This window comes from Salvia miltiorrhiza, chromosome 3 (genome assembly GCF_028751815.1).
Source record: "Salvia miltiorrhiza cultivar Shanhuang (shh) chromosome 3, IMPLAD_Smil_shh, whole genome shotgun sequence".
NCBI classification, from domain to species: Eukaryota; Viridiplantae; Streptophyta; class Magnoliopsida; order Lamiales; family Lamiaceae; genus Salvia; species Salvia miltiorrhiza.
The window spans coordinates 63,597,690-63,622,037 of NC_080389.1; the positions used below are offsets into that span (position 1 = coordinate 63,597,690).

A 24,348-nucleotide genomic window follows, 5' to 3' on the forward strand; every position below is an offset into this window, starting at 1 on the left:
TATATATAGCTTCTTTGTTTTAAGCTATCTTGTGTGTATATATATATATATCTATATATATATGGATAAAATATGAATTATTTTTAAATTAAATTGTATTACACAAAAGAAGGAAATAATGTTGCTGCATATAGACTATATAGTATTTATTGTACAAAATAATTAATTACTGTATTTTATAAACAAGACCAATGTATAAAATTGAGTCATTTTAGTGGTTCGTATACTGAACAAGCCCATAACAATAAAATCAATTTGGGCTTGTAAACTATATGCCCATTATAAACTACTTATTTATAATATTGTCACATTTATAATCAAAAAGTGGGTAAATTTCTAATATCACTTATTTCTAATATTACCTATTAAAAAATGAATCTCTTTCTACACTCATAATACATTTATTTAATATTTATTAAAATTTATGTCGATTAAAATAATGAGCACATTTTGAAGTGTTCAAAATGGCCTACCTCGTTACAATATTCTTTTACTAATTTTTCTGATTTTGTAGAACCTTCATGCTTCGAGCGCCCACTTAATTTTTCAATATATTTTTTTTTGAGGGGTTGTTGAATTTTCTATATTAAATTGGTTTAGCTCTGGCAATAATTTACTGCCCTATTTTGTTGTTGACTTTTGGTTTAACATTTTTAGGATTTTTTTCCTTTTTCACTGTTGTGACTATTGTCTATGAGTGGCTAGATAGGCAACTTAAAGAAAAAAAAATATTATTGCGCATAATTAAATATACATATATATATATATATATATTATATTGCCCTTTATTTATGAACTCTCTTCCTTTTTATTTATTTATTACTAGTATTTATTTTACTTTATTGCTTAAAACAGGAGACGGCGGCTTGTACTATTGGCCTAATATAATTTCTTTCACTACTTTATTGGGATTGAGAAAAGGTTTATAAAATTAGAATAGACTTTTCCAATTTCTAATCATGAAATCCAAATATTGTTCCGTCCTAAAATTTGTATAAAAATCCAATTTTGTAATTCTATTATTTGGCTTCCTCCAAAAATAATTGTTCATATTTAAAAACTCTTTTCAACTGAGAGAAAAATGATAATTCTAGATTGGCAATTCTATCGTTTGGGTTTTTTTGTTTTTTTTTTTTCTCTGTGATAAAATGATCGAGTTTAAAAATATACGCAAATTTGAAATTCGTTTGTTTCTAGACAAATATCTCAATAAAAACACATCAGAAATCAACAAGGTTGATATGTACACACCACAGTATTTTAGTCACGTTTTACTATAGTCAATAATATGTGTAACGTGATAACATCAAATCTAATGTCGATTTCTATCCTTTATTCGCCTTTTTAGCACTGTAGATTTAATTATTTGATTAATTAAATCCATGGCCTTGTTTTTATTGATACAATCAAGAATGTCAATTTCTTGAGAGAGAAAACCAAGAGAGGGAGAGAGAGATAGATAGGGGACCAGTTACCAGATGAGATGACTGGTGTGGGCCCCATACTAGTGATAGTGGGCCCGAAACAGGGCCTACTAGAAAATAATAAGATACCAAAACAATGTGCTATTTCAATATGTATGTAAGTCAAATTATATGGGCACTTCCTATAAAAAATGCTAAAATATAAATATAAATAAAAAAGATAAAATACATTTTTCTCAAAATAAGATTTTTTTTTTCTCATATCCCACAACCTGTGTTTGTATTTTGTAACACTTGAACTTTGTACTTTGAAATTTTATGAGCTAGTTTTTTTATACAATAAATTATTAATAATTTCTTATTTTTTTTCTTTGATGATTCGAACCTTAACCTACTAATAGAATGAAAATTGTATAGATTAATATGGTAGCAATTCAAAAAAAAAGGTAACATATGGAGCATTATATTAAATTACAGTGCACTATATCTGAGAGTCATATCGAAAATCCGTACTTTCAGACAATGAAATTCTCTAAATAATGAGAGGCTCTATTAATCTCTCTACGAACATGACGAAACTCGGAAACACAATGCTCATTGTTAACCATATGTACAGCAAAAAGAGAGTTCGGATATACATTAATCGAACCAAGATCATTTTGAATGCAATAAACAATTATGAGTAACATGGCATGGAGCTGACCCATCAAATTTATTTACCTATGTATAAAAATGTCCAATCATATAAATGCCCTAGCTCCCTTTTTTATTAGAAAAAACAACTTTTCATCATAGTTTATATTGGAGCAATGCCCTAAAAGAAGGAATTTCGACACATATATTCAAGAAAAGAAACATCCCACTAAATAGATGAGTTCAAAATGATGCGACTTTTAAGGTTGTTGTTTGTACATTTCTTTCTCGTTCATTACTAAATAGTAACGCCTGTGGATTATCTCTCCCTTGAAAAGAAAAAACAATTTCCATTTAAAATATTTTATTGGTGTTTCCCCTCTTTTTAAGGGAAATTGGGTCATAGCCTTTTTTGAGAAAAACCGGTGGCTATCACATATTGTTTTAAATATTATTGTCATGCATTTATTTATTTTAAGTGGGGCCTAAGATAAGATAGAAATTGACACCTAAGAAATTGACAGCTAAGGATGTGTTCTCTTTTATTGTAAATTTATCATCAAAAAATGAAAGATAAATAAAATTTCACCTTTTAAATCATTCATTTCTTTTCCCACATTTTCTACTTGACCTTTACTCATTCCTCATTTACGCTACAAATGATGGATAATATTATCACACCACTTTTGGAGGGATAATATTATCCCTCTTTTTTCCATGATAAATTTACAACCAAAGAAAACGCACCCTAATTGAATAAGAAGCTATGAGCATATAAAATGAATCGTGGTCTCTTTCAATATTAGTTTTGGCAACAACTCGCAATATCCTAGACTCATGAATTTATGAAAGCAAGTTATAAAAGAAAAAAAAAATTGTAGCGGTTGGTAATATTATTGAATAGAAAATATTTATATTCTTTATGTTTTAGTCGTTACAATTATACTTAGATTAATTTCAAAATAAAATATAATAAAAGTTTTAGAAATCTTACAAGATGATAGCTTATAGTCACTTTGAAATAGTAAGAGCACCCGCAACGCGGGCTCCTCGAGCATTACTCGAGTAATGTTGTTTCCTCGAGCATGGCGTTGCAGCTAATGTTCCTCGAGTACTACTCGAGTTTTCGGGTAGTACTCGAGCCTCAAATAAAAAAAAAATTATTTTAATTTCCAATAACTGTTTTTATTTTGTTTTTTTTTAATTTTTTTATTTTATTAAAGTTTTATGTAATATTTAGGATTTTATAATTAATGCAATTTAAATTTGAAATAAATTGTGTTATTTAAATTTGAGTAATTAAATTTAAATGAAAAACATAAAATCAAAACTAATGTTATCAAGTAGGCTATCAAGGAACCCCAATGCAGCACTACCTACTCAATAACACAACCACCATCAAGTAGGCTATCAAGGAACCCCCAATGCGGATGCTCTAACAATCACATAAGCATGGCTCAATATTTTTACAACACAGTACTATATTTCCCAGAAATTCAAAAAAAATAAATTCCTTTCCCTTATTGATTGCAACTCATTTTCTTTTTTCGTCTTTCTGATTGAGAAAAAGAAAATCACATTTTTGACAAAAAATTATAGACTCCACTATTAAATCGTAAGATGTGCAGCTCGTTATTTTTCTAATTTATTAGTATATCGAAGTTCGAGACTATATAATATATATACATGTAATTCGCAAATTATACTTATATCATTTCCCAAAAAACAAAAATCACAACATTACTTATACATGTAATCGCACTATAGACTATAGTGACATATTGCGCCTATAAATAAATCGTCTAAAAAAGAAATGTGAAAAAAATATTAGAGATATTACCGTAAACCCATTTACACGACGTTGAAATGGCCACTCGTTTTAATTGATAATTTATTATAACTATGAATTATTGACAAGTGAACACTTTTTCTTTAATTAGGTTTATTTAGTCAAAGGATAAGATCGAGATTTATTTTTTCCAAAAATTTATTGGTTCGAGCCCACGTCGTTGTCTAATCTTCGATAACACTAAAGATATCTTACTTAGTCCAACTTAGATAAGTACTTGAAATATAATATAATAATATAATAATTATTAATAATAAGTAACACCTCCACCACTATTTTTTATAATTATATGTGGGCCGCTAGGTTTCCGATCCAAATAGCAAACTAATATATGTATATTAGCTTTGCGTTGCAAGTTGCAACAATGTTAAAAGTTCTTTAACCTATATGATATTCTTATTACTATTATTTTTATTGATCATAATAATATATGAATATGTGCATAAATAGATTTGCGTAGCTCAACCTATTAATAGAATTTTTTTTGTTATTTTGCGGCCCACTTGTTTTCCTTCTCACCGTAATTTATTGGAGCAAAAATCTCTGCCCAAATTTCCTAATCTTGAGTCTTAACTTATAAATAAGGTTCAATTCTAAATACTCTAAAAAATACTATTTACTTCTCTTAATAAAATACATTATACTATAATACTCCATCTAAGACATTATCCTTAAACATTGAAGATTTCAAATCTATGAAGAAATTTAGAAGATAATAACTAATTGAAAATTTGGAAGGAGAAATAGCCAAAATAATCGGCAGCCTCCATAGCAAACCTCAAATTTGTATGTACAGAATTACAAAATTTGCAATTGCATTTTCCCATATTTCCCCTAAAAACCTAGATAAATTCCAAATTAACCATAAAATAAAGGTCTTAATCAACACTTAAGCCTATTCAACCGACCCGACCCGAACCTAAAACCCATATTCACAGAGTCGGAAAGCGTATGTACAGCCGGAAAACTTTGAATCAAACGACAAGGCTGCCAGATCCGAATAATCACCCGACCCAACCCGACCCCGATGCTCACTTAACGAGCTCCGAAACCCACCCGAAATCGGGGACCGAGTCAGCCTGCCCGACCCGATCCAACGAGTTCTCCTTCCCGAGCTTCGAGTAGATCCGCTCACGCAAAGCCCGACCCGACTCGACACGCTCCATCGCCGGCTCCTCCTCGGACCAGCTCTCCCACAGGTCGAAGGCGTTGGGCCCGCGCCGGGCCACGGCCCGGACCGGAGTCGCGGGTAGGCTCCTGAATCCGGGTAGGATCTTACCCGGGCTGCACGGCGACCCGTACCCACCCCCGCCCCAATTCGGCGGGCTCATGCTCAATCCCATGCCCATACCCATCCCGAGCCCTAATTTCATCTTATTGATCTGCATCCCCCGCATCGACTCAGCGAGCTGACTCATCGGAGACGCCGGCGGCGAAGCCGTCGCCGGCGTGGATGGCGGCGAGTACTGCGCCGACGACCGCGGCGAGGATCCGTCCCCCGCGCCGGCGGTATACGGCAGGATCCGGAGCTGTTCCGGCGTGTGCGCGAAGAAGCAGACGCGGCGGCGGCAGTGCGTCCCGTCCTTGCACGGCTGCGTGCGGTAGCGCGCGGGGTGGAGCCAGCACTCGAACACCCCGTGCGCGTGCTCGCACGCGTCGCCCCTCCTGCACGCGCCCCTGCGGAAGTCCGGGCACGCGCTGCCGGAGTAGTGGTGCCGCCGCGGGTCGCGGCGCCGCGCCTTCTCCCCCGGGTGCGCGAACGGGCACTCCGTCCAGTCGTGCGACCGCGCCCGCCCGCACCGCTTCACCTTGAACTCGAACATCCGGAACTCGTCGCACGAGTACGCGTCCACGGGGATATCGAAATCGTCGTCGTCCCCGCCTCCGCCTCCGCCTCCGCCTCCGTCCGCCGCAGCCGCGGCGTATTCGTCCTTGTTCGAAGGGAGGTAGCGCTGCAGCGCGGCCAGAGCGACGTCGTATTGAGTGAAATCGCCGTGGTTGGTGACCGCCGCCGGAGAGTTAATGTAGGGCGCCGGATCCTCGAGGTAGGGATCCCACGGCGGGATTTGGACGGTCGGATTCGAGCGCGGGGGATCGCTGATCATCATCATCATCATTTTGTTGAGTTAGTGTAGCTCAGTCTCTGCAGTGGCGCTGTCATGATCGCCATGGATTTGCATGCCAAGGTTCCTATATATACTGCCTAGTTAACCGTGGTTGGGGTTGAGCTAACCGTGGTTAGGTTGGGATATGTTTGTAAATTGGCATATTGGGTTAGTTTGGTAGCGTCCTGCTCCACTATGACCAGTAGCCTAACAAGTGGCTCTCTTTTTGGGGGAATTAAAATTAAAATAAAAAAGAAAATGTATATTTGAAAATTAAGGTTACCTTGTAAATTACTTCAAAATCAAATCCTCACAAATATCGGATTTTGCTTGTTTATGACTGAGAGTTTTGGATCTCTATGGGTCCATGTAGTTTTAGTAGGCCCGACTTAATCCAAACAACCGGTATTAATACTTTTCAAAATAAAAATATTTTTGTCACAATGGGACACCAAGCGGTACGATCTTTTGTGTGTTAACAGTGAGGTCCCGGGTTTAAATCCTACTGATCCCCCTCCCCAGCTCCCCAAAATCAAATATATATATATATATATATATATATATAAAATATTTATTTGTTAAGATTGTTATGTTAGAATTTTATGGTTGATTGGTTGGGAATGAGATATATTCTTTTTCTCAATTCTTTGTTTGGTCCTATATTTTTGATATTTTAATAAAAATAGTTAAAATTTTATTTTAATTTTCATTTTGCTACTAACTCATTATTATTAATGTCAATCTTCAGCCAATGGAGAAGTGGGGCTAGATCATGTCGCTCCAAAATTTGTTTGGATCGGTTTTGGGGAGGTGTATTTGTTTAAATTGTGAATCTTTTTAAGTTGTATAGTTCGGTTTGGCAAAAAAATTGATTTGTCATTATTGACACGTCTATTTACTACTCTCTTAGTTCCTTCCATTAATTATAAATTTTTATTTTTGACACGATTATTAATAAAAATAGTGATTAAAGAAAAAATAATAAAAAAATTGGTGGAGCTCACAACTTTTTGTAAGATAAAAGAATTTCTTCTTTTGAAAATGATCATTTTTAATGGAACAGCGCAAAATGACAAAGAGGTCATGTTAAATGGAACGAAGAGAGTATATGTTTTAATTTGTATACATAACGGAAATGAATAATTTAAGTCAAAGCATATATTAATACATTTTTTTATTACTTTTTATACATCAGACCTTCAATACATATCTCACTCGAAATTGAATGAATTGATCCTACTAACATTCTTGAAAAGATATGTGGAGTCCTTCAATTTTAAACTCATTTTCAAATTGCAAACAATAAGGAGATTTTACAAAATACCAATTACATGTAATTAATTAGGTATTATTTCAACAAAATAAATAATACTCCTTTAGTTCAATTACAAATGTCCAACTTTCTATAATGGCATGTCCCTTTCATTTTTTGGCAATATATTATCTCTATGTACCTAATATTTAAATAATTTTCTTAATCTATTTGTTCAAAAATAATGGGACATTTGTAATGAAACGGAGGGAGTACATTTTTTTTTTTTGAGGTATGGATTTTAAAAATGTCAGTTGAATACTTGAATGTATCGTGAGTGGAGAAAGATGTTCACGTCATTTATAATGTTGTGAGTGAAGATATGAGTCCACATTTAATTTTGGTTGCAACTAAATAAAATTATTAAAGTAAAAGGATAAAAATAGTGTTTAAAAATAAAAATTACTCTCTTTGTCTTTGATAAATGTATCACTTAGTATGCAACACGAGTTTTAAAAAATATTTGATAGATAATATGTAAAATGGAAAAATAACCTATTATTTTTTATGTAAGATATTTTTAAAGGATAAAAATGTAAAAATTTATGTGGATCATATTCTAAAATAGACATGATATGTTTTTAAGAGAACGAAAATAATAAAAATTACTATACTTTTTAACGACGAATAGAATATATAATTTTATGAAACGAATAAGCATGAAAAAATATGCACACTTTTGAAAAAATGAGAATTACAAATACATTTATCAGGGGTGAGCAAAAATTCGACGAAGATCAAGAAATTTAAAAGGTCGGTTTTCGGTTTCGAAGCACATTCGGTTTTTTCGGTTGTTTTTAAAAACGAACTCGAAAACGAATATTATTAATAATGAAAATTTTTTAATTTATAATATCTAACTTCTAATATTTTTTAAATTTTATAGTTTTTTTTTGGAATTTTAGATTTTTTTTTTCGAAAATTTCGGTTTTTTTCGGTTTTTTTTGAAAATTTCGGTTTTCTTCGGATTAGCCCACTGGCCACTAGGTCCTCACTTAAGTGAAGTGACCTGGGTTCGATCCCTCTTGGGAGCGAATTGGAGATTGGAGATATAAGGTGGATTTGATGAATGGAGAGATAAGGTGGTTCTTGGAGTGGATGGGGGAACTAACTACTAACATCTAACATGACTTTGCCCGATCAAAAAAAAAAAAAATCGATTTTTCGGTTCGGTTCGGTTTTAATTATAAAAATTTCGGTTAATTCGGTTCGGTTCGATTTTTTTTTTCTAAATCGAACTAAAATATGGTTTGGTTTGGTTTTAGCAAAAACCGAACCATATAACCGAATGCTCACCCCTACATTTATCATATAAACTAATCAGCAATCCGCACGCAGGCATGATCTCTACACTACATAAAGACGAAATTAAACTCAAAAAAAATTATAAAAAAAATCTTTAAATGCCTCAACTTTGTCACTTGAATTAGGGCTCATCGACCAAAACGTGAACTAACTAAAACAAACTATTTTCAAGTAGAAATCGTGAAATCTACTATTCAACCTTTTTCACAAGTTATTCTATTACACGCAGTCACGCCAACGGCAGCAGAGGCCAAGTTGGCACCCGCGAACATAATTCTTGGGACCCACTCGAACCCGGTTTGTTGAACGGAGACCAATGAAATTCAACTTTGACTTGCATAGTCCTCACAGTCCGTGAGATTAGCTTTTCCCACGCGCAAGACTTTATACTTGGAGGGAAAATCGGGAATCTCATCACACCTAGGTGTCACCTCGCGCTGCCACGTGGAATTATTTTGTCGCCACTCTCGAAATTTGGCCATGCATTAAAAAGAAGGGGAGTGATTTTTGGACATCAGATGTCTTAGACACTTTCATAAAAAATCGATTATTTCTTAATATTTAATTTGATTGATTTTTTGTTATTTAGTGATTTGTCTAAAATAACATTTTCAAAAATATATTCAACTGATTTTGTTATTATTTTCGATTTTTATATATTTTTATATAAAAAAAATAGTGAACTTGGAAAAAAATATAAAAATCTAAAATAATAACAAAATCGGTTGAATATATTTTTGAAAATGATATTTTAGACAAATCACTAAATAGCAAAAAATCGATCAAATTAAATATGAAGCAAAAACCGATTTTTTCTGAAGGTGGTGTCCAAAAATCTTTTCCCTTAAAAAGAATTAAATTATATTAAAAGATAATGTCAAATTACTTAGGCCAACATTAATGCTCATTTTTAGGAGGCTCAAATTTTTTTAAAATGAAATTTAAAGAACCGAGGCTCAATTCAACTTCGATATATCAAATGTGGATTTATTTAATAATTAGTAGTATATGTTTGTATGATTATATCTACATATCAATTATAGTTTTACTAGTCATGTACAAGTTGCGGGGGCACCGTCACGTTAGGTATTATTATTCGAGGACAACCTCATCTACAAAAATCCAAAGGCAATTGCAAATGCAATAAAGGAAGAATTAACTAATGCTTTAAATAGAGGCTTTTGTCACCCCAACTACCAAACACAATGAGAATTAATGATCTATACCCTACTAATTTATTGATTTTTAGTGCAGTTTTGTGTACAAAATTCAAGCCCCCATCCCTATTTGCCGACGGTATATTGAATAATAATAATAATAATAATAATAATAATAATAATAATAATAATCATCGTATACTTCTGCATTCTTTCGTAATATAAAAACACGAAGAAAACCCATATCTTATTGTAAAATAATTCATTACTACTCAATCAAAAATTAGAAAAATAATGATCAATAATAAAATTCAAACGGTCCCCAAAGGAACACCAAGCGGTGCGACCTCCTGTGTGTGAACAGTGAGGTCCTGGGTTCAAACCCCACTGCTCCCCCTTCCCAATTCCCCTACGTCAATAAATAATAAAATTCAAACGTGTTAAAAATCATATAGTATAATAGTTCAAATAGTTATAAGATATTAGTGAAAATTAACTCAAATAATATAAGATATTTGTAAAATAATTTATTACTACTCAATCAAAAATTAGAAAAATATAGCATAAACATTGGGCCTATTGAAATGGGACAACCGAAAATGAAAAACGAACCTATTGGAGTGGTACGGAGGGAGTAAAATGTAGCTTCATTATATATAGTACTACTACATGATCAATGTTGGATTCAATACAATATCATTTTAATTTAGTTTCTCTTTTTATAGTACACTAAACATTGTAGACAAACATATACTTTTCGATGTGAGATACAATATAAAATCAATTTTTTCAATTGGTTTAATTTTTCTGCTTTTGACATTTTTGTTAATTTTAAAATTGTACACTTTTTCGAAAAAGGAAATTATGCATGTTTTTATGGGGCGGAGAGAGTATATTTTATTCTAAATAATATAATGTTAAAATTTAATTTTAGTGAAATGTTAAATTTTAAAATTGAAGAGTTAAAATGCGATAAAATGAAAATGAAAAATAAGTTTCTTTATAGAGTCAATGAATTCGAGAGTGGAGGCTCTAAGGTGGGGAACACCTTCTTAGAGCCTCCTTATAGAGCCACCACTAAAGATGCTCTAATAGACATAGTTGAGTGCATTATGAGTGGAGAAAGAATTTTTATTAAAAAAATAGTGTTAATAATGATAATTAATTGTATTATAATTGAATAATGCATTTATCCGCGATAGAAAATAGAAAATTTTAGAAAGTATAACGAAATTACTCCCTCCATCCCATTGATTTTGTCATGTTTTTCTTTTTGGATTGTCTCATTGATCTTGTCATGTTTCTATTTGAGGTAATAATTTTACACTACAAACTAATATGGCACCATACCTTTACACATTTTTATTACATTAATTTAACTCTCCTTAATATCCGTGTCAAAAAAATGGGACAAGCCCAATAAGACGGAAGGATTATTTTTTATAAATATCCAAAATAATTAAATGACACTATTTTTTATGGAATGAGAAGAGGGAGTATTACTTAATTACTCCCTCCGTCCGCTAAGATTATGTAAAAATTACTATATCAGGCGTTCGCCAAGATTATGTCACTTTCTTTTTAATGCAATAGTCTCACCATCCTCTTTAATATTTTATTATTACTAATATTCTTTATTTATAAAAAACTCATCACAAATTCAATCTCAACCACATATTTCATAAAGTGGTGGGATCATTTCTCTATTATATTAAAATTATCACCAATTTTATTAAATTTTGTGTCCAAGTAACTTTATATAATCTTGACGGACGGAGACGGAGGGAATATAACGCAAATTGATAAAAATGTGCAATTATATACGTACATACGCATTACTGCATTTAGCATTACTCCTCTTATCCAAATTACAAATCCTGTCTGCGAAATCGAGGAGAAAATGCGTACGGTCGGAACGAGGGGGCACATGCTGGTCACGTGAGGCGCATCACAGCCACTGCGTGAGCCACACGTGTGCGGTGGCGTGTTGGCGTTTGAAAGCGAGGAGTGAATGCGTGGCGTTTAGTTTTCGGATATGGATTGAGTTTGTCCTTGCAGATTTTCAGATCCCTCGTGATTTTGACTCTCTCTCCTCTCTCTCTCTCTCTTTCTCACTTGGGTTGGATTTTTAGCTTAACGTCTAATTCTGCCACGTCTTCAAATCTTATCCAAAATGTACGAAGCTCAACTACTTCCACTTTGGTACTATGCGGTGCCTATCCGCATGGAATAGAACAAAGTTTTTGCGTTTTAAATCACTTTTCACAACAAAATTTGTTGATTTTTTTTCTTTTTCGTAATTCCGATATTAGCGGGGTGATGTTTAATATTCGATATTGATAGGTATTTAATATTTTATTTTCATTTTTAATTTTAGCTCGACTTCATTATTATCGTATTGGATAATCGTAGGTGAGCTTATTTCTAAAAAAAATTAGGCACTCTAGTGGAAAAGAGTGATATTGACCTTATTTCTTATTCCTAAATTATTAAATATTGTAGTATCAAATGCAAATTGGTCCCTAAACTAAATTTTCATCTCAATTGTATTTTTTCTTTATTGCAATGCGAATAATTTTCAATGCAATAAATATAAATAGTTTTAAAATATCATCGATAATATCAATTAAAATCTCAAAATATTGTAACAAATACTCCAATAAAGAATGATGATTTTTTTTTTTGTAAAATTTTATTTGTTAAAGGTTGACCGGGCCTTTGTTTGATATTAAATACTACTCCCTCCGTCCACTAAAGATATGCCACTTTACTTTTGGTGCGAATTTTAATAAAATGTGAATAAAGTTGGTAGTGGAGTAAGGATCCCACTTGAAATGTGAGTGAAATGGTGTGGACTCTACTACTAAAAATGGATGTGACATATTTTTCGTGGACGGACGAAAAAGAAAATTGTGACATATCTTTGGTGGACGGAAGGAGTAGTATTTTTCTTTCATTGCAATGCGAATAATTTTCAATGCAATAAATATAGATAGTTTTAAAATATCATCGATAATATCAATTAAAATCTCAAAATATTGTAACAAATACTCCAATAAAGAATGATGATTTGTATTTTTTTTTTTAATTTTATTTGTTAAAGGTTGACCGGGCCTTTGTTTGATATTTACCTTTTTCAATAAATCAAAAGTAGAAGCTAAGTATTAACAAGCCCAACAATAATCCTACGCTTTGATTTAGTCGTACTACCTATAAACGTTTTCACGAGTATATTAAATGAAGCAAAAAGTCAATGGGAAAAAGTAAAATTAACCACGAAATTTTGAAATCCTATTGATGGATACAGTCGAATATAAAAATTAGAAGCCTAAAAAATAATTATAAAAATAATGGCATTATAAAAGCTTGGAGGCCCGTCATTTTTCTATTTTGTTTTGTATAATACACTTGATCTCTCCTTTTGTACGGAAATAATACTATAATCTTTTATTTTAATAAGTACTTATTAATTATTAATTATTAAGTATTAATTAGAGATTATTACAACTTAAAACACAAATTCTTTTGCATGAACCTCAGCAGAAGAGATCTTTTTTCTTTTTTTTTTAATGAGAAATACTGAAAAGAATTAATGTGATTTCAATAATTTATTATTCTCATCCAAAATCCATACAACACTTGGAACAATTCATACACAATAAATATAGTACTATTATATTATATCTTAATTCACGTGATTAATTTCAATCCTAAAATTTGAATATCTCACCTTCAAAATATAATCTCATTTCTAAAATGATGATTCTCTTTTGATCCCTTCTCCACACACACACACACATACACACACATCTTGGGATTGCATTTATGAAATGCCCATCACCTCTCACATTTGACCACTAATTTTGGTCACAAGTTAAACGAATAAAATTACAGACTAGAGCACAAAATAAGTCATAAAATACACACACACATAGGCGTATATATACCGATATGGAATGAAGTTGCAAAAAAGGCTACCAAACAAATTCTGACCTGGTCACACTGAATCATACTGCATTCTTTCTTGTTGAATGGATCGGAAAATTCGTGCAGCAGATTCCGACGCCGATACACCGTTGCGGGGCACGACCTTGATCACCCGAGGGGCACGAACCCGAGGGCTCGACTTGGAGGCATCGATAGCCCTAGATGGCGTAGGGAGGATCGGAAGAATGTTTGCTCCTCCCACACTGCTGTTCACCTTAGTACTCGGCGGTTGACTCTCACTTGGGCTGCTTGAACTGCTCCCTTGCACTTCGATCTCCTCAGCTGCACGTCGGTCCAGCCCGTCTGGAACGGGCCCGTAATTCTGTGTTGACGCAGCGGAGGCGGATTCCCGGGCTGAGAAATGACCGGGTACAGAATGAGGATTCATTTGCTCCATGGATGAACCAGAGAAGGCTGCTGTGCTCATCATCGGCATGCCGTAAGGAGGGAAGTAACCGTGAGGCGCATACGGAGGAAACGGGTATTGGGGCATTGGAGTTGGGACCCCAAATACCGGAGCTAAGAAGTTACCCGTCATCGGATTTGGCCTGGGGGGGCCGGAGCCCCCGCAGCCTTGGCCGGAAAATCCGGGTGCTGGATACGGCTTGTATACTAGTCCTTCTGAAGGAGACATCACAGGAATCAGCCACTGGTGCCCCTCCGGATGATTGAAACGCGGCACTTGAGCATTGTTATGGTCGTTGCTTGTGACAGCGGGCGGTGATGGAGCGCTGTCAGCAGACGGCCTGCAGCTCGAAGGCGGAACATTGTTATGGTCGTTGCTTGTGACAGCAGGCGGTGATGGAGCGCTGTCGGCAGAAGGCCTGCAGCTCGAAGGCGGAACCCCGTTTTGAGCTGCAGAATAGGGCACTTTCTCAAGTGTGTTTTCAGCAGAGCGTTCTTTCTTGTGACTTGGATTATCTGAATTGCCTTTTGCCTTGGAAGCATTTGAAGCTGCATTCACAGCAGAATCAAGAGGCCGTTTCTTCCCGATTATCGGTTTTGTAGGTTTGTCGAAGATACCCGAGTCCTCGAGCATAAGATGTGGCCATGCAGCAATCATTTTCTGAACCTGATTTAGAACAAGAGTCATTTTTATATACATAAGCACTTACAGAATGTAGATATCAATCACTGCAAACTACTTGAACCAAACATAGTCTTACCTTTATCAATCTATGCAACTCAAATAATTGAACTGCAAAAACTCTTTGCTGACTGAAAATTAGATAGAGATTAGTCAGAAAAATGCAGCGAAAAGGTAACGAAGTAATGAAGCTTAGCATAAGTAGTAGTCATTATCACATTGCATGTCACTAAGTTCATTCAAGTCCCGACATGACTCACCTCCGAAATCGGGAAAGTTGATCACCGACAGGAAAAATACAACAAAGTAGCACCGAGATGTAATGTAAGTACTGACACAGAAACGAGTTGGGAGGGGGGCGATTTGCAATGGTGATGCATAAGTACATGATCTTACCTTAAGTTAATGAACTACTTACTCTACATGAGATATTCTAATATTCAGTAAGTGAATGTCACAAAGCCATGGCCCAGAATTTCTCGAAGGAATTGAGAGAAGAAGAAAAAAATTCGAACACTTGTTATTCCAGAGCGTTTCCCGTCTTGATGTCAAAACCAGCAATGCATCTGCAGTTAGTCATCTAAGCTCCTCCAGCAATATTTAGAATAATAAGAGAAATATATCCCAAAAGAAAAAAACAAAACAAAACCAGAACCGACAAGAAGAAATGGACCATGGCTGATGGACTCACCTCGAATCAAATGATATACTCTCACATGAACCCACCATGCTATACAAAATGTCATGCGCTCTCTGAATACATCAAAGGTGGCTGAAGAACTAAATTTCCTCATTATGAGAAATTAATATTCTGCACCAGTAAAGCCACCCACCATTTAACTATGCATACGAAACAACACTAGAATTGAACAAAAATCATCCTCGGAGTCGGTGCTACACATGACTCCAACGATTAAATAATAATTAAAAAAACCAACATCAGTAAAATCTGGAAACCTTGACCACAAAACGTCCCACTTTGTAGAATCCGCCATCAACATTATGCATCCTTTCAAAATTTGCGTAATGATGGAGCAAATCTCAAAGGATAATCACATTAATACTTACCAATACCATTCCTCCAAAGCCATTTATTGCATAAATGAAACAAAATGACTCGACCATACGAGAAACTTCATAACTAGACACTAGACAGATCTTCAATTCTATCATCATCACAAAATCATGGTAATCTTTGAACATTGTATATACAGCAATTAAACACGAGTTCATATGGATCTTTGTTGGGCACAGAAAAATGATGGGATGAAAACATGCAGCTGCATCTGAATAATTTCGAAATGCATTCGGAATGTTAAGGCAAAAACAAGAAAACAACCAAAAGTATAGTTGATCCTTTGCTCTTTCTAAGGTAATTACTTTCAAATCATCATATCTAAACTTGCTAGGATTTGAGTACGACCTATAAAAACAGTTAGTTGATGTACTTGATAGTAGTAACTACAAAACTAACATGTCTGAGTAAATCAAAATTCAGTTGCTTAGTTAATAGCTTCAATGTGATCAACTTTCTGACAGACTAAACCCATATTCCAATATTTCCAGCTACCACCACATTGCCAATCAAAAGCGAAAGTAACACAGTGAGCATGGTAACTTACTTCATGATAGCTCTTCTTGCTTTCCAGAAATGTTTCTGGCCTAATATACCTACAATATTGTCAGGTGTTATATCCAGAGCAGATTCTGTATCCAAAATGGATGACACAGAAACACTGTCGCCCCTCTGCAAGCTCCCTGATAGCGGAGGCCTACAAGACTCATCTTCATGAGACCCCGTGTCATCACTAAGATCATGGATGATATTGTCATCTCCTAACAGTGAAGCTTCCTCTGAATCAGGTGAATTTGTTTTTGCTCCCGCTGCCATGTCAGTCCCCTCAGTATTCAGACTATCGCCGGAAAGCCGTGACTCAGCACAGAGCTCTTGCTGTCCCCTATCATCAGTCCTTAATCTGGATCCTGGTTCGTGACTAATCGAGGAAACAGTTTGTTTCTGGCCAGCCACAGACTCATTTGAATTTTCTCCCTTCTTGCTTCCCTCTTCTTGTCCAACGCTATGGTCAAACATGCCTGTTTCATTGGCCTTTTGGAACTTCGACGAAGAATGGAAATAAGGAGGATTGGAGGGTGAAAACTTCTGCTGGCACATGCCATTGCTATATTTATTGAATTCTGCAGGTACGGGCTGGATGAAAATAGGAACTGTATAGTCGTCTTCATCCATTTTCTTCCTTTGCTCCCCCTGTGCCAGTGGAGGGCTTAATTCAGAATACTGGCTGTATTGCATCTCAGATGGGTGTATAGGATGCAGCTGCCGAGCAAAAAACATACCCCTGTCATTTCCACCACCCTGCATGTAAAAGTGAGGGAAGCAATCAGAGCCAAAACTTTCAACAATAAAAAAACTAGCAAAGCATAATGAATCATTGACACCCTCCAAGGCGACAAACATCAAAACTCAGTGCTATTACCTCTGAAAACTCTTCAATACTTACATGTACATTAACCATAGTAACTAACTAACACACGGGGGCTTCCTTCATATAACATCGCCCTCACCCCTACCTACCACATTTAAGCAGCATAAACCATGCTAATGAACTAGCAAAATGTTTAATCGTCACTATCAAGTTTTTTACGTTTCAACTAAACGTTGAAAAGAAGTTGAACTAAGTCACAAATTAATCATACAAGGTAAACCAACAAATCAAGAGGTGTAGCAATGCTGCAATGCCCCACAGTCGCTAACATATCGATCTAAGATGGTTCAATCGACATCAACATTCACAACCTTGCAAGACTTGATACCCAAGTACAACATATCTTGATTATAGATCTTATCAGGTGAAAACTAATTCGAGATCTCGTTAGCATAACATTTAGGTGTTCTCAAAGGTTACCTGGCTCGACGGAGGCACAAAACTGGCAGTGCTATTACTCAGGTTACGGGTCAGCACGGAATGACTGAATCTCTGTGAAGGGATGCTAAGCTGCTCATATAAGGCCATCTTGTTCCTCGGTGGTGCTCTTGGCCCTCCCTTCTCGGTATCATTTACATGAAGCCTAGGAAACATAGGCCCCATAATCTTCTCCTCATCATTCCCTCTCTTCATCCTCTCTCAATAAATAGATAGATACCTAACCTCTTCTCTTTCTAGTTCCGAAACAGCAAATACCCAACTGTCCAACTTTTCAAATCTCAAAACAATTCCACATAAATCACCTGAAATTCATAATTCCCAGCCAACAAAGATCAATCTCTATGAAAAAACCAAATTAAAGTTTTCTAAAAAAAAAAAAAAAAAACACAGCACCGACAATCAAGGAACAGCTCTGCAGATATCATTAACACCCAAAATCCATAATTAACCAAATTATTCAATCAGAACAACACGCGGAAAAGTCAATGCAAAAATCATAAGAATAAACCCGAGAAAGAAGATTACCTTTTCAGCAGCTGAACTCAAAGCAGCACAACAAAGATACACTGCATAAAAAAATAAATTACAGAAAAACAAGGGAAAATTAGACAATAACTACTGATTTGGGGGAAGAAGATGTGGATTCTTGGGTAGAGAGAGAAAGCGCAAAAGTGCAAAAGTGCAGCTTTTGTGGACCCAATTTTTCGGATAGACCAGAAAAGCGCCTAGAACCATCCAAACACGGTGTGATTATTGAAAAAATTAAAATCACTCATTATTTAGGGCATTACAGTCCAAATAGGGAAAGACTTTTGAGATTAGGTTGAAATTAGCCCTAATTTTTGACGTGTCGCATATTTATTTATTCGAGTTAACAATCAATTTACGGAATATATATGAAATACAGGAAATAATTATATTTTTAAAAAAATTGACTGAGTAAAATGTGGCCATGAATATAATAGACAAAGTGCCAAAAAGTTCACCAATTTTGATAATGACACGATTAATTAAAAAAACATTTATGGCAATAAACAAAAAAGGCGTGAGCTGGAACTGCGATAAACATCTTGGTTTTGATTGGTTGTGTGTGATGTGGGTAAATCTCACGTAGTGGAGCAAATCTAGTAAAGATAAGGCGATGATGCATCATGCACTACATACACATACATACATACATACATATATGTATACATGTTGAAGAAGTTTTTTTTTTTTTTTTTTTTTTTTTGAGAATTACATGTTGAAGAAGTTTAGTCCAAATATGAAAGTTGAGACACGAAAATCTCTTTTTTATAAGAGATTATTGATTAAAATTTTATCGACGCTATAGAAATTTATTTTTATGAACATAAGTAAAAAATTTGAATTTATATTAACTTGTCAACGTTAACTAAAAAATCAGAATTAACAAATATTTTGCAATAAATGAACTGAGGTTGTTTTCTGACAAACCTCAGTCATTAAAGCAATACGTTTCTATCATATCCATTACTACACCAACTAATCTAAGGTTGTAAACGAGCCGAGCTAGATATTAGTAGGCTCGAGCTCGACTCATTTTAATATTCGGGTGCTCGAGCTCGAGCTCGAGCTCGATTTGAGTTTTCTGTCTTGTTGAACGAGCTCGGCTCGTCACCCATTTACCTCAAGCTCGACTCATGTGATACATGATAATGCTGAAATTGAACTTTAGCTCAACTCGTTAGATGTTCATATACATGATGTTGGAGCTCGAACTTGTTACAAACTTAGGAAAGCTTGGTAAATGTTTTAAAATGTACTTTTGATCTTAATTAATATGTTACTCAAGCTCAAGCTCGAGCTCGGCTTGTTTAAGATTCATGCACTAATTCGATTGAAAGTTCATGAACATGCTCGCAAACATGTTCGCAAATAATCGACTACATACATGTTCGCGAGCTAAACGACCTGAGTGTTGTCGGGCTTGAGCTCGGCTGGATAAAATTATCGAACTCGTCTCGTTTACTATCGAATGAACTTTCTTTGTGTCAAGTCTCGAATAGCTTCTAGTAACTCTGTTCATTTACAGCCCTAACTATAACAACCACTTCAAATGATAAATTCATCGCATGTTTTCAAGATATGACCTTAGTTGGTTTTAAGTAGTGGCAAATTGAAAGTTAATATAGCCTCACTCGAGTATAGGGGTCGGACTTGATTTGAAGCCCTACTCAGAGTTGATCCATTTATTTTGTATGTACGAACTATTATTTTTATTCATCAACATTATAACTTTTATTAAGAACAATTATTACTTTTGCAATTGTCACTTTTAATCATAATAATTGTCATTTTTATTTGATATACTATTATTTTATTCATAAGAATTGTCACTTTTACAACTATTCCCTCGTCCCAACTTTTAGTACCTTTTAATAGTCTCATATTTTGGTATCCATTTCTATTTCGTCTCCCTTTACTCCACCTTAATCACTCTATCACTCGCATAAAGTTGAGACTTTTATTCCACTCACAATCTATTCAACAATTTTATTAAAAGTTTAAAACTCACGTCATTTTCAAATAAATACTAAAAATTAAGACAAAAATTTTTAATTCATAATACCTATATTGTCACTTTTATGACTACTACTCTTAAACATAAATTTTTTTAATTTTATTTAAAATATAGTATTACTTTTATTTATAATAATTGTTGCTTCTATTGAACAATTCATGAATCGGATGATGGGTATGATTGAAGTAGAGTTTGGGCCGAACCCAACACCATAGGTGCGCCCACTAGAGTTTTTGTAAAGTTAATATCCATATGTATTTAAGATTGATAGAAATAATCACTCTACACTAAATATTATATATTGTAGATAATTATTCATTAAAAATAAAAATCATACCAAAATTATTTATTTTATCTATGAATAGAGCCTCGTATTATATGTAATTCATCTTCAATCTCAAACACATTTCTAGATTTTATTTATTTTTTAAAAAATAAAACCCATTTCTAGAATTGTCCAAGTAAAAAACGTGTGCAAAATATGAAATCGCAAAACAAAGCCATCCACGCGCCTTTGCCAGCAAACTAAGCCTCAACTAGCAAAGAGAGAGAAACTCGGTAGCAGCGAGCGAGCAAAGAACACGCACAAATCACGCAGTGAGTGTGAGAAAAACCGTAGATTCCAGCTGATCGAAGGCAGAAATGGTGAACCACATGTTGATGATATGCGCTGATCTCGAGAATCTCGCCGATATTCAGCCTCAAGGAGGTTGTGACGATCCTAACTTCACATACCTTTTCAAGGTATCGAAATTTCCCTCAAATTTTCAGTTTATTCTAGGCGATGTTTTTGTTGTTTCGGAGCAGGAATTCTCTTGAATAAGTTACCTAGCTTGCGTTGTTGATGAGCGTCTTTTTCTGGTATAAAATTGGTATTAAATTTTGGTTCTGTATGCTGAAATTTGTGCGTGTTTTCAACATTCAACAGATTATGAATGATTCGACTCAATCGCTCATATGTTGAAATTATTGTTCTGTTGCAGCATATAGTGTGTTTAGATTATGATTTTTGTTGTTTACATATTTGCATATTTATGTGTGAGTTGTTTCTAGTAGTATTGAAGCATCCTTGCTTCTATTTCAATTAGTTGAACTCAAACTCATGGAGTGGAGAGTTTGTGTAAAGATATTCTCCGAGTTGTGTTCTCGTTATGTTGGTTACTATTCCTCTCTCTGTCACTAGAAAATTTTGGGTTGTTGTTGATGAATCACAGAGTACCCTCAGTTCATCTGCTTTTCTCGTGGCACTACTCATTGTTTTTAGATCTCAAGTTTATCTTAGGAAATGGTTGGAATTCTCAATTTGTATGGATTTTCGGAACATCATTAAGCTCAATTTTGGTCAGTAGTCTAATTGTTGTGTGGATGTTTGGCTTGTAAGAATTTCTGTGTTCATACATTTGATTGCTTTTTTGTTCAGCTGAAATGCGGGAATTGTGGAGAGGTAACTCAGAAAGAGACATGCCTCAGCTTGAACGAGACAACTCCTTCCGCGAAAGGCAAGAGCGATGTTCATCTTTCTCAGAAGGTTGGATTTCATCTTCTTCTCCAAAGTGTGTTTCAACTTGTTGTCCCCTTTTAGAATTTTCTATTTTTGTGCTGTTGGGGCTATCTATTTCTATGCATATATGATGCAGTAATGAGGATGACTATGTTTTTGTCGTATTCTGGTCTGAACGTGTAAACCAAAGCAGATATCAATCAAATTTCTGAAAGTAATATAGATTGCACAAATATTCATTAGACAAGTTTATATTGTAATATGAATAATTTTTTTTTTTCCCTTAAAACGATAATCACTTCTTGTCAGCATAGTTAAGTGGTATTATGATCGATCACTCTATATGCTACGCAATTCCTGCTTGTCTATATTGTTTCTCATTGTCCCCTCTACTATCAGTGCAAGTTTTGTTCGAGGGATGGAACGATAAATATGATTACTGGCCGAGGCCGTCCTCTTACTCAGGCAGACGCTGAAACTGGGACTTATGCACCTCTAATGTTGTTTGACTGCCGAGGTTATGAGCCTGTGGATTTTGTATTTGCTGGTGGGTGGAAGGCCGAATCAGTAAGTCATACTATTACTTTTCCTTCTTCGCATTACACTAGTGATAATTCTTCTTATTTGCATGCTTAAACTACCATTACTTAATGATAGGTGTCCTGAAATTGAATTTTATCAGAACTGATTGCATTTACTTATAGTAAAATAATTTGATGTTCTTGAAACGGGGTCCTTTTCACTGATAATTTTGTGGCTCATATGTTTGTCTTATCTTCTACTTTTTTCTTGTCTTTCGTGAGCCAGTTGCATTTGATCTCTATCTGTGAGATTTGATAAACCTTCTGTATGTTAGTAGAGCGATCATATAAGTGGGAATTGATGTTGCACGCTGGTTAACATTTATTGATGTTTCTGTTCAAATTTATTGCTGCAATATATATAAAGCAAACAATAACCATTTGATCTCTACACTACAGGAAGATAAATCAACAATTCTACACACACCTCAACACGGCTCTTAGACCCGAGCAATGTGCTCAACATGATAACATCAGCTGTTATTCAACTTCATACGAATAATGACACGACATGTTTCTGTGTCGAATAATTTGGTTTTCCTTGTTTTGCTGTTGTCTGCTCCTCCCCCCAACAATACTACACACACCTCAACTTGGCTCTTAGACCCACCCGAGCAATGTGCTCAACATCAGCTGTAAATCAACTTCTTACGAATAATGACACATGTTTCTGTGTTGAATTAATTTGATCTCTACAGGAAGATAAATCAACAATTCTACACACATCTCTGTGTTGAATTAATTTGGTTTTCCTTGTTTTGCTGTTGCCTGTACCTCACCCCCCAAATTTGGTATATGATTAGAGTTTGTTTATGATCTTGTAGTTATAACATAGAAACCACTCTATCTGATGTACTTGTGTTCGCATTTTCGTAGATTGAAGGAACCAAATTTACTGACATTGATCTGTCGGGAGGGGATTACGCTGATTATGACGAGAAGGGAGAATGTCCGGTGATGATCTCCAACGTTCGTGCTAAATTCGACGTGGTGAAGTAGGTCTCGAATTTTAGCTTCTCTTACATAAAGAAAGAGATGTCACAGATAAGTGCTTCTTTTCTCACTTTGATGTAAATCAACTCTAGCAAAACTGCTGATCTTACCCGAATCCATTGTTTTTGGTGTAGCAAGGTTATGCATAATTATCTATCTTTGATATAAAAATTCAGAGACTCGGATTAAATTAAATTGAAGGGGATGAAGATCCAATTATAAATATTTCATTTCAAGATTCAAAAGTAAAGGTCGGGCGTGGATAATAAAAAAGAAAGTTAAGGCGAACTCGAAGTTCTTGCTTTATAGCACTAGCAATCTCAATTTTTGCAAAAAATAATCATTTTTTGTTTCTTTAATCCCTTTTTATTTTTGAATAATATTTTACGGCTTATTTATCCTTTTTACCACATGATGAATTTCTTTGGTCATTTATAATACATTTAATAATCGTTATTAACAATTACTCCTATATTTTAAGTGGGATTCTTTATCTATTCTTAATATACTTAATTACTATTTTTATTAAAATTTGTACTATCCGATTTCTAAAATTATCTTCTGTAGACGAAGAGTATTTTTTTTAGCTATCCGATTCTAAAATTATGTGGCTCATAGTTAGGTGAATTTGTTTGATCACGAGACAATACTATGTAATTTGTGAAGTATAAGTTACAAAAAAATATATTTATTGATAATTTGATGTTTAATCATTGAGAAGGATTTCCGATCCGACTAAAGGCTTTTTTACGTGAACAAATAAATTACACAATTTAAATTATAGAGATCTTTTTTAGAATTACACATACATACACACACCTTTTCAAGTAAAACTTTAGCTTCGTCATCAATATAGAATAAGACTGAAAATAGTTATCATAAACTTTTCCCTTTTCGTCTTCTCACGAGACTTTCAAACTAGGACAA

General features: G+C 34.6%; 3 protein-coding genes across 3 annotated transcripts; 1 reads left to right on the forward strand and 2 right to left on the reverse strand.

The window, feature by feature from the left end:
• Nucleotides 1–4,650: 4,650 nt before the first annotated feature.
• On the reverse strand, nucleotides 4,651–6,191 carry LOC131015406 (zinc finger CCCH domain-containing protein 20-like). The gene has a single exon (XM_057943788.1). It carries the CDS (start codon nucleotides 6,021–6,023, stop codon nucleotides 4,938–4,940), a length of 1,086 nt encoding a protein of 361 aa, XP_057799771.1. The 5' UTR covers nucleotides 6,024–6,191; the 3' UTR covers nucleotides 4,651–4,937.
• A 7,416-nt stretch (nucleotides 6,192–13,607) lies between these two features.
• LOC131015337 (protein EARLY FLOWERING 3) lies at nucleotides 13,608–18,630 on the reverse strand. Its single transcript, XM_057943703.1, has 5 exons — nucleotides 18,330–18,630; nucleotides 17,784–18,106; nucleotides 16,482–17,233; nucleotides 14,939–14,990; nucleotides 13,608–14,844 (listed from the first exon to the last, which is right to left on the reverse strand). Exons 2-5 carry the CDS (start codon nucleotides 17,994–17,996, stop codon nucleotides 13,783–13,785), a joined length of 2,079 nt encoding a protein of 692 aa, XP_057799686.1. The 5' UTR covers nucleotides 17,997–18,106; nucleotides 18,330–18,630; the 3' UTR covers nucleotides 13,608–13,782.
• A 2,115-nt stretch (nucleotides 18,631–20,745) lies between these two features.
• On the forward strand, nucleotides 20,746–23,616 carry LOC131015459 (uncharacterized). The gene is made up of 4 exons (XM_057943878.1): nucleotides 20,746–21,090; nucleotides 21,767–21,874; nucleotides 22,247–22,414; nucleotides 23,305–23,616. The coding sequence occupies exons 1-4, from the start codon at nucleotides 20,989–20,991 to the stop codon at nucleotides 23,425–23,427; spliced, it is 501 nt and encodes a 166-aa protein (XP_057799861.1). The 5' UTR covers nucleotides 20,746–20,988; the 3' UTR covers nucleotides 23,428–23,616.
• The last annotated feature ends 732 nt before the right edge of the window (nucleotides 23,617–24,348 follow it).

Coding starts and splice junctions, on each gene's coding strand:
- LOC131015337 (XM_057943703.1), bottom strand. CDS start 17,996: ATGAAGAGAGGGAATGATGAGGAGAAGATTATGGGGCCTATGTTTCCT. Junction 17,234..17,783: donor TTGTGCCTCCGTCGAGCCAG/GTAACCTTTGAG, acceptor TTTTACATGCAG/GGTGGTGGAAATGACAGGGG. Junction 14,991..16,481: donor GCAAGAAGAGCTATCATGAA/GTAAGTTACCAT, acceptor TCTAATTTTCAG/TCAGCAAAGAGTTTTTGCAG.
- LOC131015459 (XM_057943878.1), top strand. CDS start 20,989: ATGGTGAACCACATGTTGATGATATGCGCTGATCTCGAGAATCTCGCC. Junction 21,091..21,766: donor ACTTCACATACCTTTTCAAG/GTATCGAAATTT, acceptor TTTTTTGTTCAG/CTGAAATGCGGGAATTGTGG. Junction 21,875..22,246: donor ATGTTCATCTTTCTCAGAAG/GTTGGATTTCAT, acceptor CTCTACTATCAG/TGCAAGTTTTGTTCGAGGGA.
- LOC131015406 (XM_057943788.1), bottom strand. CDS start 6,023: ATGATGATGATGATGATCAGCGATCCCCCGCGCTCGAATCCGACCGTC.